Source organism: Puccinia triticina, chromosome 12A, assembly GCF_026914185.1.
Source record: "Puccinia triticina chromosome 12A, complete sequence".
Classification (NCBI taxonomy): domain Eukaryota; kingdom Fungi; phylum Basidiomycota; class Pucciniomycetes; order Pucciniales; family Pucciniaceae; genus Puccinia; species Puccinia triticina.
The window spans coordinates 622,945-641,818 of record NC_070569.1 but is presented as its reverse complement, the minus strand read 5'-3'; the positions used below and the strand labels follow the sequence as shown (position 1 = coordinate 641,818).

General features: G+C 47.1%; 3 protein-coding genes across 3 annotated transcripts; 2 read left to right on the top strand and 1 right to left on the bottom strand.

Annotated features, from left to right (window-relative positions):
- Positions 1-2,963: 2,963 nt before the first annotated feature.
- On the top strand, positions 2,964-4,622 carry PtA15_12A57 (uncharacterized protein; the record flags this gene model as incomplete). The annotated part of the gene is made up of 7 exons (XM_053162203.1): positions 2,964-3,050; positions 3,178-3,510; positions 3,605-3,775; positions 3,877-3,950; positions 4,042-4,159; positions 4,246-4,477; positions 4,594-4,622. 7 exons carry the CDS (start codon positions 2,964-2,966, stop codon positions 4,620-4,622), a joined length of 1,044 nt encoding a protein of 347 aa, XP_053025627.1.
- Positions 4,623-5,829: 1,207 nt separating this feature from the next.
- On the bottom strand, positions 5,830-7,122 carry PtA15_12A56 (uncharacterized protein; the record flags this gene model as incomplete). The annotated part of the gene is made up of 5 exons (XM_053162192.1): positions 5,830-5,921; positions 6,001-6,276; positions 6,351-6,494; positions 6,568-6,640; positions 6,718-7,122. 5 exons carry the CDS (start codon positions 7,120-7,122, stop codon positions 5,830-5,832), a joined length of 990 nt encoding a protein of 329 aa, XP_053025626.1.
- A 2,621-nt stretch (positions 7,123-9,743) lies between these two features.
- On the top strand, positions 9,744-10,567 carry PtA15_12A55 (uncharacterized protein; the record flags this gene model as incomplete). The annotated part of the gene is made up of 6 exons (XM_053162181.1): positions 9,744-9,769; positions 9,914-10,020; positions 10,097-10,119; positions 10,214-10,288; positions 10,351-10,430; positions 10,516-10,567. The coding sequence occupies 6 exons, from the start codon at positions 9,744-9,746 to the stop codon at positions 10,565-10,567; spliced, it is 363 nt and encodes a 120-aa protein (XP_053025625.1).
- Between the last annotated feature and the right edge of the window lie 8,307 nt (positions 10,568-18,874).

The window sequence follows — 18,874 nt, the reverse complement described above, 5'->3', positions numbered from 1 at the left end:
CCTTTTCGTCAAGACCAAGCAGTCAGCGGTCGAAATGGACCAAATCGTAAGCCGATCTGAACGACTAGGGGTAAAAACAAATGCAACCAAGTTTTCCCCCTTCAAAGAAGAACAAAAATATATCGGATTCATCTGGAATGCCACCCAGAAGACCGTCCGACTACCGGACGACAAGAAATACCAAAGAGTGCAGCAAATAAAAGCCTTTCTGCAGCCAGACGCAGAGTTCTCCTTTGGCCAGGTAGAACAGCTCGCCGGCTGTCTTAACCATGTTTCCTACATCCTCCCGCAGCTGCGCTGCTACCTGAACGGCCTGTACAGATGGATGAACAACTGGAAGTACCGGCACACGGACCGGACCCTTCCGGAAGACGCCCGGATAGACCTCGAATACTGGCTCACGACTCTCCTTCAGTACAAGGAGACGCGCATGATCCAAAACCCAGATCCGGTTGAAATCGGGTGGGTGGGCGACGCATCTACCAGCTTTGGGATAGGGATCCTCATCGGCAAAAGATGGGCCCAATTTCAACTAGCAGAGAACTGGGACAAAGGCCCAGAACCCAAACGAGATATCGCGTGGCTCGAGACGGTGGCGATAAGACTCAGATTAATTGCCCTGAAAAAAATGAACATCCGACGGGGGAAGACCCTCATTGTCTGGACGGACAACACGACCACGGAAACGGTCATACACCAAAGGAAGTCTTGACACCCCGCAGTCAACGAAGAGTGGAAACTCATACAGCAGACTCTGGTGGAAATGGAGATAGATATCGTATCGAGACAAGTCACATCGGCGGAGAACGCCGCCGACGCCCTATCTAGAGGAGACAGGTCAGGGCACGACCTCATGTATCAAATAGCAGTAGTAGTCCCGTGGGACTTGGAGTTCAGACTGTATCAGGTCTAACACGTTTCCAGACTTACTCCCATGTTTGTTTCATGATCATGTACCCCTATGCCATCCTCCCCCCAATGCAATTTAAAAAGACCTGAGGTTTAAGCCCCTGATAGGAGGTAGACCAATTTCCCTCGGAATAAGTCCCTTCATCCGAGAATCATGAACTCGGTCGAAGACCTCTCCAACCTGACCGCTTTGATCAGGAAAGGTTCCGACCCTAGAGACATAACCACAGAAGACAAACACTTCTTTCTCGGCTACCGTTGGAACACCTTAGCTTGCTATAATTCTGCTGTGAAGAAGTACCTCAAGTTCGCGCAGGCAACAGGACGTACCCCCTTCACTCTCCCTCTCTCAGAGAGAGATATTTACGATTTCTGCTGCTGGGCCGGGAGGACCTTCGAGTCGCCTAAACCCCACGAAGTTTCCTCCGTTACCTTAGCCAAATATATCGCCGGGCTCCAGATGTGGCACACCCTTCACGATGCGAAATACCCGCAAGACTCGAAGAACAAGGTCGCAGTCTTTCTCAGGTCGTCAGCTTACGTGGACGCAGAATCCGCCCTTAAGCCCAAGAAGAAGGCCGTTATGCTGCGAAACCTGGTCATGCTAACCACTGCCTGGTTCAAGGGGACAGAGTTCCAAAAGGCATTGCTGGACCTCTGCATAGTTGCGTTCTGGGGACTAGCCCGCCTAGGCGAACTCACCTACAATGACAGAACCGGCCCCTTACGCCGATCTGCGTCAGTCTTGGTTAGCGACGTGTCTATCTGGAACACGGCTCCCAGGAAGAAGGCAACCATCGAAATCAGAGGCGCGAAGACCGCCGCCCCGGGAGTCACTCAAGAACTGAGCTTAAACTCGATGGAGATAATGCTCTGCCCAATACTGGCGTTAGAAAGGAGAATCCAGAACGCGGACGGCCAAAATACTTCTCTCTTCGGGTATTGGGAGTCCGGGAAACGAATACACATCACCAAGTCCAACGCCTGTAGAGCACTGACTCAGTTTTGGATGATGAAGGGTTGCTCCGGGATCTCAGGACACTCATTCAGGTTCGGAGGCACCTCCTTCAGAAACTCCACCGGATCCTCTAAAGAGGAGCTTTGCGCCCTAGGAAGGTGGACCTCGGACTGTTATAAACTATACATCAGAGCTTACTCGAAAGAGGAAGATGAAGATAGCAGCAGCATACTACGTGAACTCCGAAGATGTTGGAAGAAGTAGGACCAACCCCTGTGCAATGACTCCCCGCAATCCAGCTACTTTTCACTTTCCAGGAAGGGTCCAGGGACCTGAGCAGAATCGATCGGCGCCTGGCTCTGGGTCTATGACCCAGAGAAATGGGTCTAGCGCCTCCGCCCCCGCACCCTCGGGTGCCTTTCTGCTCCGGGAGGCTCCGGTCTGCTGACGTCTCCTCCCTTGGGAGCTTCTCCCTGTTCATCCTCCCTCCCGGAGGACCACAGGAGAGAAATGACCGAGCCAGCAGATCGGGGGAAAGAATTCCTCCCCCCGACCCACACACGGGCGTCTTGGGAGGCCACTCCCTGGTCTCCGGGACGCCCTCTATGTGAGCAGTCTGGCAGGGTTTGACCTGACCAGAGATCTGTTCCTACCGGCCGTTGGCGCCGCGACAACGCGTGCCCAAAAAGCGGGCCGGCTATACTTGAACCGCACCGGGAATCCCCGCGCAGGCACTGCGGACTCTTCCCATGCCTGGAGGTACTCCCTGGGCGCAACTTCCCCGCGGCGTCCAGGCTGTGAATGGAGAAATCATCCAAGCTTTACGGAAAAGACAATATTTCTATCAGTGCGAGTCAGTTGTCCGGCATTCATGACGAGCTTGGGGCCCTAGCAAAGGTAGGGGTTGTCGAATAATTCTTAATTCTGGTGAGACTTGTATAAAAAGATGCAGATTGGTACAATGTCTTGCGTCCAGACTCCGACTCCGAGGCAACGAGCTGAAGGTGTTTGCATCGATTGTTTTCCAATCATCCGACTTCCTCACCGCCCACAGCTTCTAACTTTATAACCGTCCAAAATATTGCGCCCGGTCATCATGGTCATCGATTCAAGCTCTCATCGTAAGGTCGGCCAAGAAAAAGTCGAGCTCGTCTCAGTCTGTCCGATTGGTTATGGTTTGATGGTCAGCTTTGTAATTACATCGTCGTCCTGCATTGCTTCTGCTTTACTCGAGTCATCCGGTCACTAACGAGTTCGGACGCTGTTATTCCTACGGTTAACCGTGTACAAACATGTGTACACATCTTCAGCGCCTGACTTGGGGGCCCAAAGAGACACCAGATGAGAAAGCCTTTAAAACGATACTCACTTTTCTTAATGGCGGAGGAAAGTTCATCGACTCTGGGGAGTTTTACGGAAATGGACCCGATCGCTTACATTCCAACCTCCAATTACTCGCAAGATTCTTCGATGTTTACCCTGAATGGATCGAGGAGGGAAAGTGTTTCTTGAGTGTCAAAGGTGGTATTAACTTGGATGGAGGCGAATTGAACGATCCAGATGGCTCAATGGAGGCTCTCAGGAGAAGCGTCGACAACATCAATGAACAACTTGGAGGAAAGAAAAAGATGGACTTGTTTCAGGTATGCGCCATCTTCATGGCTCTACGGTACTACTTACCTCCGTTTTTCATACTTCATACCTTGCTCATCAGATTTCTCAACGCGCGTCAATTAGATGGCCAGAGTGGATAAGAACGTACCGATCGAGGATGTCATGAAGAGCTACAAGACTCTAATCAACGAAGGGAAATTCAAGCATGTCGGATTATCTGAAGTGTCTGCCGAAACGATCCGTCGAGCGCAAGCCGTTCACCCAATCTCTGCTGTCGAGGTTGAATATTCTCCGGTGAGTCTCAAGGATTAAGCACACTCCGAATCAAAAACCTTGATCATCGCGTGGACTGCCAAACCATCAAGCTCAACGCGTACACATTTGGCTACTTGTAGTGGCTGTTGGATATTGAGCACAATGGAATCCTGGCGACCTGTGAAAAGCTTCGAATCCCCATTGTGGCCTACAGGTATGCACCAAGCCTTAGTATAAGAACGCGAATATAAATTACTCTTGACTGGAACTTAAGCTTATGAATCGGCCAACTTGATTTGACACAGCCCCTTAGGCCTTGGTATGCTGACAGGGAAGATAAAATCACTCGACGATCTCGACCCGAACGACATGCGACGTCACTTCGATCGATTTTTGCCAGAAAACTTCCATCACAACTTACAGGTAGGGGAGCCACTAAAGTTGAATCGCTCGTGCAAGAATGAGTAGCTCTTAATGAAAGTGAAAAAATGTTTTTCATTTTCGGGCAGTTGACCGACAAATTTACGTCGTTGGCTCAGAAGAAGAAGTGCACTCCTGTTCAACTTGTACTGGCTTGGTTACTGATGCAATCCGAATTGATCATCCCGATTCCTGGTTCAACTCGCGCCGAAGGGGTTGAAGAATGTCTAGAAAGTTTACAAGTCAAACTTTCTGAAGATGAGGTCAAGGAAATACGAGACGTGGTCGACAAGGCGGATATCAAAGGTTTACGTTACGGTAGTCAGTATTCATATTTTTTCTTCATCTTTCTACCAACGAGATGGGAAACACTAGATTTTGGAAAACTTATTACTGACCTGTTTATTCTCGCCTTGTTTCTCAATGACCATAAAAAGAAATGCAACGACCCGCATTGAATGGCTGATCATTTTCGATTGCCCACGAAGCTCCAAGTTCATATATGTAAATTAGCCCGGTTCACATTGGAGTTTTAAGTCCATTTTTATCCATTTTATCATTAAAATTTATCATTTTTTTCAAGTTGGCCAGATTCTTCTGAAACCACTTTTTCGGATGATTGAAAAATTTGTCAAAATTTTATGATAAAATCAGATAAAAATAGGTTCAAAGTCGCCAACGTGAACCAGGCTATTACATTGATACATCAATATTTATTTAGTAGCACTTATCAGATCAAAAATAGAAAAGAAATCCCACATGAATGGCAAAGATATGATGTACTGTATGTTCGTTCTGTATTTTAAATCTTACATAACCCCAGTTTGGTTGTGCTTTGGTCTAGTCAAACATAAAACAGTCATTTGTCATTATTATGATCAGTTTTATCTGTGTAAAATGTTTTAGTGGCTGAAAGCTTCTGAGGTGTGATTAATGATGACTTTAACCTGTTTCCCATCAACCAAACTCACACGTCAAGTGTTTAAGATTTCAAGGCTTTACAACAATTATCTCCTCAAAAATTCTCCGGAAAGTTTGTAATTGCTCACTGGCCATGAGGGATCGATGATTATTTATTTTCTTCAATGCTGATGTGTGTACTTGGCTTGATTTCTGTATCAAGTGGGTATTTTTAAGGTTTTCATGCAATTTTAGCCAATAATGATACAGGCACTAGCAGTAATGACAGAGATGGATAAAGAAAAATAAGTTAGCACAGCAGTATGGTAGTGTCATTTTGCCATGGGTTGTGCCAGTGGCAGCAACCTGTCATGAGTTATAACCCATATACCTGGCCAGACCCATAAAATATATGAGTTGGGACGGGCATTTTATTGATGTTTTGAAAAGCCCGTTGAGAACCATGAGTGAAGATAGAGATAGGTGCAAGAGCTGTAAACCTAACGCCAACTGCTTGATGAGGGGAACTTTGCACTTGTGTACAACCAAGCAGCTCCAGTCCAGCAGACTGTCTATCTTTAGCTTGAATGGGCTATTTGAGTATGAAATTTAAAACTTGGAAGATGAGTGAATTTTTTTCTTTATAAGTGATCAGATTGGAGAGCACTGGGTGTTTACAACTATGCTCCAGAAAATCGAACTTTATACAAAGTCAATACACCAGGAGGAAAACAAAAGGAAACTAAACTGAAGTACAAGGAAGGAGATGCTGCTTAGCGAGCAGATAAAGCCATCTTTGACGAGCGGTGACTCTTGTAGCAAATACTATGGATGGGTGAATAGTGGTAGCCAGCCTTACAGGAGTCTGAGGAGGGGGACGAGGCAGAGAGAGTTAATGATGAGGTGGAATATGATGTAGAAGCATAGTCTAGCTGGATACTTACAAATCTTGCAAGTGCCGTCTGAGCAACCGGATGATGAGACACCCTTGATTGCTGTACAATCAACACCCTGTCCTGTTGAGGCGCAGCCTCCACAAGAGCTAGCTTCTTGCTGGACGTCGAGGCACTCGAAGCCAGATGAAGGGTTGAGTGGTACGCCAGATAAGATGGGACATGCTGACAGACCGGCGGGACACTTTTCGTCGATCAATGAGTTCTTAGCTAAGCTCCTTCGGGGCAGGGCGCTCGGTTTCGGCCCGGAACAACTACGGTCGGCGGCTATCAAACGATGGAACAAATTTTGAGATTCTGGAAGTTCGAAGAGAGAAGCATAAGAAGTGGCCGTGACTAACGGCAGATCGAACAATATCCAGAGCCTCCATTCGAGTACAGTCCCTGGAATGCTTGTGCAAGAGGCGCGCCGGCATGATTTTGGGTAAGGTAGTTGACGGCCTTGATCCGGCAGCTCCCATTCACAAAGCTGCAAGAATCACATCCTAGATCCGGTGCAAAAGATAACTTTAGCGCATGCTTTTGTACTATGAGCAGGTAGGGATCAACGGAGCGTACGCTGGTCGCCAGCACAGGCTGCTGTACAGCTGGCACTGGTCTTTGCCCCGGCAGAGAGTTTAAGGAGGTCTCCCTGTTTTCCAGAAAAGCCAGTAAAACATGTCAATAACTGGGTGATAGATGAAATCAAAAAGCAGGATTCTAACTCACTTCAATGGCGCCTTGTAAGACGGATAGTTGGCTGGCGGAGACACCATGGGCACTGATACTAGCTGCAAGAGCACTAAAGAAGTTGAACTGGACGATGTCGACGCCGAAGACGTTCACCCGACATTGCAGACAGAGGTTTGCAAAGCCGGAGGTGGTCGTCGCCGAGACTTGCCCCCAGACGTTGGTTTCCAAGCCGCAGCCGGCAGAGGCCTGTGAGGTACCGGCAGAGAACTGCCCGGCCGAATGTTCGCCGGCGGAGAGCTGTCCGGGGAAGAATTGCCCTAGATTGAACTGCCGAGAATGTAGCTGGGTACCCGTCGCTGAGGGGGCCATCGTCACCGGGAGGTTGAAGGCTGAGACAGCAGAAACAAAAGCGACCAGGTTGAGGGTCTGGATGGCTAACATATTTTCCGTTATTTAAGATTTATAATGAGACGCGCTGCAAAGTGAAACAGTAAAAGGTCTTTTGATACTGGGGAAATACTACTGGAGGAAAAACTGATAGGGGAATATGGGATATATGGTGACTTTACTTCTGAGAGATGAATGGGTGTAGATTTGGGTGAGGATGGAGAGATGAAAGAGAGCTGAAAGCTGGTGACTTTATACCCACAATTTTCACCCCCCATTTGTCTTTCGAGCGTCCGGCCAGCGTTGGTGAGAGGGCCCTCCTGTCTCTGACCGAACCCAGTCCAAAGAAAGCATTGAATTCTAGGACGGGCCGGCCAGGGAATCCAGCCTAGCCAAGCTAGGCCCTGTGTGCCAACCAAGCCTCGAGAGAGCGGGCATCAGGATGGCAGGTTCAAGAAGCCCTTCCAGCCTCCTCATCGTCGAAAGTAAGGCCAGCCCAACATTTAAATTGGGGACCCAGAGTCTGAGAGCGCGAAACAAGTGTGTGGGGTGGAGCGACTCGGATCATCCAACAAAGCCTTATCCACGAGACCTCTCTTATGGATTCGACGCCCCTTCATAAATGGGGAATCCTGCAATGTTGTGGTGACGATGCAACATCACGCCAAATTACTCCCCATTCGTAGGAATTATTTCTCTAGATCAGCTCTGGTTTAAGGTCGCCCCAGGCCCACCTTCCGGGCAGTCTGGGTAAAGATTCGCACCGAACTTGCTGAAGTCGCGCCTGGAGGTCACTGTTGTGACTTGAGTGCGAGGGTTCACAGTTGAAGCTATGTTTTCCATCCGCAAGCAAAACTTGATTTCTTAATAGGGAGTTGATAGGACATCCTGCCAACTTCGAGTTCAACCTGACTGCTCTAGCACGCGCAAGTGCTATTTGTATCAGATTTTTTCGCATCAATTCAGACCTTGAGTCTGACTCAACTCACTATTAATACCTCCCGAAGAATATTTCTTTCGGATAATGATTTGGACATCAAAGAAGCGGCAATCTTGGCGACTCCCTTTGTCTACCAATTTATAACGATTGGTCTATGTAGCGCGCCATCTTCATTTCGTCATCGAAGAGTCTCAATAGCTCAGTTGGGAGAGCGTCAGACTGAAGCATGTTGGGAGTCGAGGCATCGTGCAGCCATTAGTTCCCAATTGTCATCTGAAGGTCCAGTGTTCAAGCCACTGTTGGGACACTTTCTTTTACCGCGGGTCATGGTTCAACGGAATCTCACGAAATGACATTGAGCCCTCATTCATATCAGGAGTAGTTTCATAGTGTTATTTTGCACTTGGATTCAACAATCTACCAGCAGTTGTATAACTGGTAAATTTTTTGCTCTCAGCGTAGCGCTAGTCTGATCGCTTATTCTTATCACATTTGCTCAACCATAGACAGCCATTTCTTTTATAAACTTCCAAGATTTCTTGATTCAAGACGGAAGGAGGAAGACAAAAGAAAGCAGAATGCTACGAGACAAAAGCCTAATCACCACCAGTGACTCGCCGTCATGTACGTCTGCAACAATCATCCATGATTGGCCAGTAGATTTCCAACGTTTGGGGACATGAAGGATCATATCTTCGACCATTTTACCACAGACCAAATCCATAGCGCAGTCAGTTTCGATATTTTTCACATTCATCGCAACCATGAAGGTATCATCCCTAGAGAAAAGGATCATTGAGCTCTAACGGCTGTTGGAGGTCACACCAATGGGTCTCAAACGGTTTGAGGATCTCTAGCCTGGATGATTGCGAATCGATACTGATTTTGAGTTTCCGCAAAAGCTGCGGTATGTAGGATAGGAAATGGAGGTGGCCGTGTGGAGTTGGAAGGTTGAGGTGGAACAGAAGGAGGTGTCGAGAAGATGGTTGACTCGAGCCGAACATTGATGGAGAAGGGGTGTGTGATCTTGATCGAGGGCTAGCTACAGGTGGTGTGGGAACCGGAGGTGCAGATTGGGATGAAGGAGTCGATGCAGGCCCGCTGGTTCTCCTCATGTCAGCTTTCCGCCGACAACAATGTCCTCCAAGTTGAGGAATTCCGATGGTCGTCTCGGCCGCGGGAGAGCACAGAGAATCGTACTTTTAGCGCTGAGAAGGCTTGAGCGCGCCTGCAGTGGATTTCAGGAAAGCGATGGTTTTCGAATGCAGCTTGGTCGATGGAGATGTCCGGCAGTCACCGGCTTACCTGGGTCCCCGGGGCAGGCCTTCAGCGGATGGGATGAGGACAGGCGCGAAGTAGGGTAGGTGGGGGAGCCAGGCTGGCTCTGCCGGTTGTGGATCACCCGCCTGGGGGCTCCTTCAGGCTTCGAGGGGGGCTCCATGTGTGTCATCTCGGCCGGTCGGGCGTGCTGCGCAGTTGATGAGACTGTGCACCGCGCGGGTCCTCCCACTCACACTGGATACCAGCAGCCAGCCGGTAGGACGGATCTACGGCCCGGCACCCCACGAAGACGACGACATCTCAGCTCCTTGAACCACTTCACCATGGGTGCGTATCCCGTCCAGCCTATCAGGATGCCCATGAAATCAATCAATTGACGCATTTCTGTGCCCACCCCTTCGTCATCGAAAGTCAATATTCCCAAAACCCGACGTACCTACTGCAAGGGGAAGCAATGCAAGAAGCACACCCCCCACAAGGGTCAGCTACAATCCTCAAGTTTTCACCTCCAAACCATTTTGTTCACTACTTGCATGCTGAAGCAACGATGCGATTCTTGACCCTCTGGCCTGTCCTACCTCCCTGGAATACTCACTGACTCGTTTTGAAAATTTCTTTTATCAGTCACTCAATACAAGGCAAGCTAGTGATCCTAGAACCGAAGATCCCTTTTCAAGTCAAACTAACAAGAACCCATCTCTATCCACCGGATCGATTAATATTACAGACCGGTTAGTGAACCTTCACATATTCAGTTGAAGCATAATCAGGCTGAGCAGTTGTTATCACTCTTTATCGTATCCAAAGGAAAGGCTTCGCTTTTTGCACAGGTGCCTATTATTCACTCATTACCTTCACCGACGCCGTACCACTGCCTTATCTTCCTCATAGACCCACTGACAATCGTATCTCCATCACTCATAGGGTAAACGTCGTTACGACCGAAAACAATCCGGTTACGGTGGACAGACCAAGCCTGTGTTCCACAAGAAGGCAAAGGTTCGTCTGCAATTAGCATATAGACTACTTACCTCGTCTGATTGAATTCTTGTTCCCAACAGACCACCAAGAAGGTCGTTCTTCGAATGGAATGCACAGTATGTAAATATAAAAAGCAGGTTGCCTTGAAACGATGCAAACAGTACGTCGATCCTCTACCGTTGAGACTGTAGAGCTTCCTGCACGATTCTGGCTGATGTATGGCTGACCATGATTTTTCTCCACAGCTTTGAACTTGGTGGTGACAAGAAGACAAAGGGTGCTGCTCTTGTGTTTTAAAGCAATTTAATCATCATCATGTGCCCCGTGCTCCAGTCGTAACAAAACAACAACCTACTCTCGAGACTGCGGCTAGAAAGATGCCTTGTGTGCATTGTAGGTGGTCGGAAGGAATCAGCCTCGTGCCCTCCCCGAGTTTAATAAGGCCTGTCTCCCCCAGCAACGGCTCCCGCGTTGCCAGAGGACTGGGGGAATTTGAAGAGTTTTGAGTCGCGCAATGGTAAACCACCTGTTGCATTGGGACTTGGGGGCTATGTGCACCCCTTCCGAACTTAACACAAGTCCCTCCTCGGCAGAGCGTAGTGACCTCCGAAAGAGGTACAGCAATGCTAGAAAAGCTTGCGGTTGGGTAGGCCCTAGCTTAACTAAGCCTCTCGAACGGAGGGTCCGGGGGACCCCGCCCGGAGGGCTCTCCGTAGGAGAGGCTTATGAATAATGTCTGCAGGCTGGCAGACAAAGGAAGGATTTTCAATCCTAAAAACACAAAAACAAAATTTAAAATTCACCAAAATATGCACAAGAAAAACTGAATAGACAGTTTTCTTGGCAGTGCTGATGGGCACCCTCCCCCAAGTTTTTGAGGCATAAACTCCAAAACTGATTGAAGGAATCCATTTTGGAGGTCAAAGGAATCCTGGAGGATATTCCATTGCACTGAAGATCCAATTTTGGATTTTCTGATAATATGCACAATTGAATATCCTATCTGCAACAACTGGGTGGCTACAGGTGTAGGATCTGCAGATATCTGCAGGCTTGTGAATCCAATATCCACAAGGCATGATGGTTGTAATTCCTTGGTTTACATTTCTTTGTGTTTTTTTATTTTTAAAACATTAGTACAGAAAAAATGATAAGGATTGAGGAGATGAGACCAGCGCCATTTGAAAGCTGAGATTGAGAAGTGTAATTTGGCTCTGGGGCAGGTCCACAGGAGCTGAGGGGGAGGCTGGGTGATGCTAAGTATTTTTCCTCCAGCCATTCATGATTTCTTTCTCAGCCAAAATTTTGACTTTGTGCACAAGTCCCTCCCTGCGGGAGGGGCCGCTTCGCGGCCAGCCACAGCGAGCCTCCCACCAGGGGGGACTTGTGTCAAGTTAGGGTAGGCCCAACTTTTGGGCTGCTGATTTCAGCCTCAAAGCCTGTATGGCTCCTGTATGTCAGGAGTGCCATCAGAAGAAAAACTTCAGTTTCTTTGTGTTTAACTTTGTGGCCTCAAGGGTTGCACCATAGGAATCCTGGAGTGATTTTATGTCAATCTGGGGCTTTGCTGCACAACCCCCCTGCCCCCATGGCCAGCCCAGCACCCTCCTCAAGCAGACCCAGCCGTCCAAAGGGGTTTTGAATGCCTTACAGTGAAGCTGTACAGGCCTGTGGCTGAAATTCAAAAATCATTTTCAGCCACACAAATCAGCAAGCTTTTCTGCCATTGCTGTAAGCAAGTGGGACATCTTCTGTGCCATTTGCTCAATCTTGTAGGGACAGACATCCCACTTTAGAGGCAAGTACAGCCATGTCTAACTTGACACAAGTCCCACTGGTGGGAGGCTTGCTGTGGCTGGCTGCAATGCAGCCCCTCCTACAGGGAGGGACTTGCATATTATCCCCAATTTCATAGCGGAGCAGAAAGTACCAAATGGCTGTAAAGAATTTTAACTTTTTTAATAGCTCCACCCCCAGCACCTCCAAAGGTCTGAGCCACAGCTTTCTGACCCTTTGTAATCTCCTCAGAATGTTTGTATCACCATCAATGTATGTTCAATAAAGTTTTGAAAAGTGACTTCTCAAGAAATGGATCTGCACAAGGATTCACAAGGCTGTATTGCTTGTAGATCCTGTGGACCAAAAAAATCTGCATGCTTTCCAGGTTGTATGTCAATTGACTCATTGGATGACTTCCTGTCACTTTTGAACAGATCTGGAATTTCAGATTTTGCAGGGGAATCTGGAATCTGGAACTCTGGATCACTTCGGGGATCTTTGGGGACCCAGATTTCCCGGCAAAATTTGATATCTGGTTGCTCAGATCTGACTTTCCAGATCAACAGGAAGTCCTCCATTGTATGTACATAAGCTAAGATCACCACTGCGCTTCCCTCTGGTCAAATGCGGATCCACATCCCTCTGGCCAAATGTGGATCCACACATGGATCTTCCAAACTTAAGACATGGTTTGGAATTTTTTTTTGCTGCCTTGACCTAGATTCCTGGACACTTTTGCCATAGGGATTTCAGTCTTTGGATTGAGAGGCTGGAACAGGTGTCAAAATTTGCACATTTATCAAGGCTGCAAGACTGTCTATGCAGTTTTATTTTATTATGTTTATTACAATTTATAGGGCTGTATTTTTATTTTTTGCACTGAATATCCCTTCTACTTGTGCCAAAATTGAGGGAGAGCAAGTAAGCCTCTCCTACAGAGAGCTCTCTGGGCAGGTCCCCAGCACCTCTGTTTGAGTGGCTTTGTTAAGCTAGCAGCCATGTTAGAAAATCTTGTGGGCTTGTGTGGCTGAAAATGATTTCTGAATTTCAGCCACAGGCCTGTAAAGCTTCACTAGGGGGTTTCAAAGTTGAAATCAGGTTGCACAGGACCTCAATCAGGTCTGATTTCCAGGAAAAAAAAATCACTGCCAAAAACACCAACCTGGGGGCTCTACTTTGAACACCCCCAAATGCAAGAATCTCCTGATCTTGCATCAGGAGTTTCCAACCTGGAGGCAGAAGCCTTTTGTCTGTAGTGGCAGTCTGAGGAATTGTCAGAGCTGCCAGTCCAAGAAGATAACCCTGCAGTGCCACCAAAAGTTGGAAGGAGTATACACACAGCTCCCTTGATGTCCTGTAGCTGTGAAAGCCACCCAAGCTGCTCTCAATGGCCAAATGACTGGCAATCAAGGGACTGTGTATGTTGCTGGCTGGTTTCAATGGCCCTGGTCCGGGGATACCGGTTTCCCCCACCAGTTCAGGTGGTACTTGGGGGCAGTACCCTGGTACAGCACTGCTTTTTGCCAAAAAAGGGCACCTGGAACCACCTGGTGGGTGCAGGGAGTACCTGCCAAGCGGTGCTGGGTACTAGTCAACATTCTCTAACTTGTGCACAAGGTCAAAAATTTGGGTAAGAAAGAAATGGCAAATGGTGATTCAAAATAGATTCTTGCAAAAAGAAGTTGAAACTCAGGCAAGAATCAGTTTTACAACAGGTATGGTATGCACCCTATGTATCAGCTAGCCACCCCCTCAGACCTCCAAGAGATAATTCTGGACCCCAGCTTTCACATGGTGCTGGTCTCAGCTTTTCAATCCCAACATTTCTCCTTGACTAATTTTTCTAGGTATAATAAAAAAGTGAAGAAAAGTAAACCAAGGATCTAAGAACATCATGCATGTGGATCTTGGACTTACAAACCCACAGATATTTGCAGATCCTACACATTTAGCCACTAAATTTTTAAATTTTGTTGCAGATAGGATAATCAACCTTGCATATTATCAGAAAATCCAAAAATGGATCTTCAGAGCAATTGAATATCCTTCAGGATTCCTTTGAACTTCAAAACAGATTCCTTCAATCACTGCAAGAAAAACTCTAGAAACTGCTTGCAGTTGAGATGCAAGAGCTCAAGGCAAGCTGTGCCTCATGCAAGAGTCAAGCACTGGTTGATTACATGCAAATTGCATAATTTATGCAAGAGTTAGTCTAAGCTCCAAAAACTGAGTACAGGCTCCAAAATACTGAGTTTATACCTGTGCAAATTCCCCTTTCATGTGCACATACCCCTTTCATGTGCACATATCCCTTTTTATGCATTCACCCCTTTCATCATGTGTCCATACCCCTTTATGTGCACATACCCCTTTCATGTGCAGGTATCCCTTTCATGTGCTACATCCCTTTCAATACCCCTTTCATCATTCAGGTTTGCATACCCCTTTGATGTTTAAATATCCCTTTCATGTGCAAATACCCATACTCCTTTCATACATACAAACCCTTTTCATGCATGCAAACCCCTTTCATGCATACATGCCCCTTTCATCATGTAAATATTCCTTTTATGTGTTAATACACCTTCTCACATTCCCCTTTCATGCTTACATATTCATTTCTTATGTACACATCCCTTTCATGTGTACACACCCTGTTTATGTTATTTTGGCTGGATTCAATGGCACATGGAGTGTTTAATAAAATAAAATAAAAGGGTGCTCAGGGGAATGCTCATTTTCAAGTTTGAAAATTTGCCTCAGCCTATTGCATGATCACTAAAGAATGTTCAGAATTGGGATTCTGGACAAGGTATACACTCAAGTTGCACCAGCATGGAATTTGGATGCTTGACTCCAGCTTGAGCTGAGGCTTGATTCAAGCTTGCTGCATCTCAACTGCAAGCAGTTTTTCTTGCAGTGAATCAGTGTGAAATATTTGGCCTCAAAATTTTAGGTGAGGGTGCCCATTGGCACTGCCAAGAAAACAGTTGATTCAGATTTCTTTGTACATACGTTTACATATGTTGTTTATTTTCAACTTTTGTTTTTGTGTTTTTGGGATTGAAAATCCTTCCTTTATCTGCAAGCCTGCAGAAATAATTCATAATTAGGTTTTTTGGTGCCTCCTTTTAGCAAGGTACACACCAAGGGGCCCCTGCCAAGCAGCCAAAACATGGCACCTTTGGCTGGTCCCTGGCAAGCTTGGCACTGCCTATTTTGAGTTCTCTTGTGTCACAGAGGAGGAGTTACCATCAAATCTGCAGCCCCTGCAGAACTTGATTTGGATCCCCAAAACTTTAATTTTTTGTTGGGGGAAATGCAGTCCCATAGGCTGCAGTTCTGTTCCTACAGTGGGTGACTTCCCATCACATCTGGGACACTTGCAGTTAAGGATTGAGCCCCAAAAAGTCTAGATTTTTGCAGGTAAATATAGCTTTTGGGGCCCCAGATCAGTTCTGTGAGGTCCTCAGATCTCAACGGGCAGTCAACCAGTGGTTTTAGATCTTGAAAAGAATTCATCCAGTAAATATTTGACAATCTTATATGGGGAAATTCATTATCTTATGTGGGAAACAAATCAAGTAATTACAAGAAAAAAAAGAGGGGAATGGATTAGGATCAGACCCAAAGTTCCGTTGGTTACCACTACCAGTTGGAGTCAGAAGGTTTTCTCAGATGCTGGGGGAACTCCTGTCACAATCTGGGAGCCTCCCAGAAGTGATCTAGAGTCCCAAAGCCTTGATTTCCCTGTCAAATCCAAAATTTGTTGGCTCAGGTCTGAATTGCCAGATTGACAGGAATTCCTCCACTTTCAAGTTTGGTAAATTTGTCAGATGTTTGATGCGGGTTTTCCTCAAAGGTATGTAGCATCTACAAAAGCATCCCCAATTGAAGCAACTACCTGCATCAGTTACTATTTGGTGAAAACCCCAGTGTGAGATTCTTTGATTTCCTCCAGAGTGAGAAATTCTCCATGTTTTCAGATAAAGAATTGGGTAAATTGTTTTTTTGTTCTAAGTGCTAGTAATTGTAACAGATTGCCATAATTAAGGATTTGAAGCATAAATTGGGCCATCATCTTCAATCAAGGTTCAGTTTCCTTTCACACAGTATTGGGTAATTCAGGTGCGCGCTGACCACCATTTGCAAGATTTTTGGGTCCCTGGTTGTGCGCACTTTGGCGCCTCTCCCTATGACGCCAACACCGCTATTCATAAGCCTCTCCTGCGGAGAGGCCTCTGGGCGGGGACCCACAGTGCCTCTATTTGAGAGGCTTAGTTTATAAGCTAGGGGCTGGGCTTAGACCAAGCTAAACTAGCTGGAAGCTCTGAATCCAGCTAACTGCTTGTAAATTTAGCAACAGTTAGCTCACAAGCTAACTGCCTTTGAGATGCACACAGATATAAATTTGTAAAATTTATTTCACTCTTGTTACTTTAGCTAGCATTACTCAGTTAGCTTTTATTCACAACTTGTGTGATCTTAGCTCAACCGGTAAAGTTGCTCTTAGACAGATAATTCTACTATGGACAGTGGGTGTGCTATAATTTTTGTAATCCCATTTTGATGGTTTGGAGGCCCAAAGATGACTCTTGGAGCTCCATTTTTTTCCCCAGATGGGCTAAGGGGGCTGATATGGAAGATCAAACAACAACCAGTCAAAAAATTGATAAACAATTCAGCATTTTTTTTGTTTGTTGGATAATTTTTTAAACAAATACAGGAGTTATCAGGGGGGATGGACAGGGATTTTGGAAGGATGAATATTGGTAATGGAAAACTGAAAAATGATGCATGATTTTTTTTTTCTCTTTACAGCTCCTGAGAAAGAAATTATTGCCTTGATAATTGTTGGTATGATTGGGAGCTTTGATCCAAAGGGGGTTGGGGCTTCCCAAGCTTCACTTTTTTCCCCCAATCCCCTACTTTTGCCCGCCCCTTGAACTGTCAAAAGGCCTTCATCTCCTCTTCAAATTAGTGGTAAGCATGTCCCCATTGGGCCCCATCCCATGAGCTGCAGCTGGGGTCAAATAAGCTCACCTTCTGAGAATCCTTAAAGCTGATGCAAGCAAAAAGCAGTGTTTCAGCACCATTCAAACATATTTCTTACAGTATTGTACTGCAAATCTCACTCCCTATATATATGGCTACTTTTCCTCAGTGCTTGGAAACTTCCATCAGACAGATCATGCCTTTTATCCAGCAGCTAGAAGTAGGGGTGAGTGTGGGTTGGGTCAGCCGGATGCACATTTTTGACCCGGATGGGTTGGCCCACTGGGTGGCCCTTTGTGGGTTGGGTCACGGGTTTTTGGGGACGTGTTGGCCCATGGCAAGGGTGAAAGCGCAGCGCAGTGGTTTTGGTGGCCGCTGCGCTGCGCTGAAAGTAGAGGCCCTGCCCGCTGCGCTACCGCTTTTTGGGTCTGGCAAGAAGCAGGGACCGGCTACTTTCAGCGGTAGCGCAGCGGAACCATTGCTGCGCTACCGCTTTTTGAGCTGGCCGCGTAGCGCTCCCCTGCTGCCAGCCAAAAAACCGCAGCTGTTTTGGTGGCCACTGCGCTGCGCTGAAAGGAGTGGCCCCGCCCGCTGCGCTACCGCTTTTTGGGTCGGGAAAAAAGCGGGGCCCCGCTATTTTCAGCGGTAGCGCAGCAGGACTGGCGCTGCGCTACCGCTTTTTTGGCTGACCGCGCAGAGGTTCCCCGCTGCGCTGCGCTAAAAGACCGCTTTTTTGTAGCGCAGCGCAGCATTTCAGCCTTGCCCATGGGTACCCATTGAGACCTGGTTCACCGTGGGGATGTGAGTGATCCAGGAATCTGAAACTCAGGAGTTGCTCCAGAAGCATAATGAAGATGTAGAGATGGCCCCAAAGAACCCGTTGCGGGCACCTGCTATCCGCTGGCGGTTACCCGCCAGCGTGTACAGATGCTGGATTTCTGGGAGAAATCAAGCGGGTACCTGGGTATTCTAGCAGGTACCTGCTCTTTTTTGGGCAGGTGGCGGCTGCCACAACAATTGGAAGGCCTTCCTTCAAGGGGTTACAGAACCTCTTTGACTGGAAGGTCTGTAACCTCTTTGACTGGAATAGAGATGGCCATTGGCACCCGCTGGCGGGTACCTGCCACTCTTCAGCAGGTCCTTTATGCCCTGGTAAGTGCCAGCCAGCAGGCTTGGGGTGTTCAATTTTGGTAAAAAGTTAAACATGTAGCTTTGCACCCGCCATGGTTGCCTGTAGGGGCAGATAGCTACCTGCTAAAGAGTGGTGGGTGCCAATGGCCATCTCTAGACTGGAAGGTAATCCTTCCGGTGTGGTGTTCTGTGCCTGTTGCAATGCCAAAAGGACATAGGAAAAGGTATTATGATAGTAAATTTACATACAGGTGGAACCCATTACAAGAGGAGGATATAATCTTACACAACAGCTACAACATTTACATACATACACCCTTTGGTAGCCACAGAGGATTGGACAGGCAAATACGCAACGTGGATAAAAGGACAAGGGAGGAGGAAGGAAGGAGGATCAGAGAGAGGCTTTGACCCCCAAATCCTGGAAAGGAGGAGTATTCTAGTTGGGTGCAGAGTGCATGGAAGGTGGCTTGGTTACATAGCAACACATTCTGAAGGATATGGAAGGTGGCTTGGGTACATAGCAACGCATGACATCAGGCAGTGCAATATATGCAGGCAGATAAGGTGTACAAATAGTGTCACTGCAGCACAATTCCCTCATTGTTTGTGTGGCTGTGCGGTACAGGTGTACATATGCTGTGCAACTGAGATCCCCTGCAGCTAAATTCCCTCAAACACATTCCCCTGGAGCTAAAA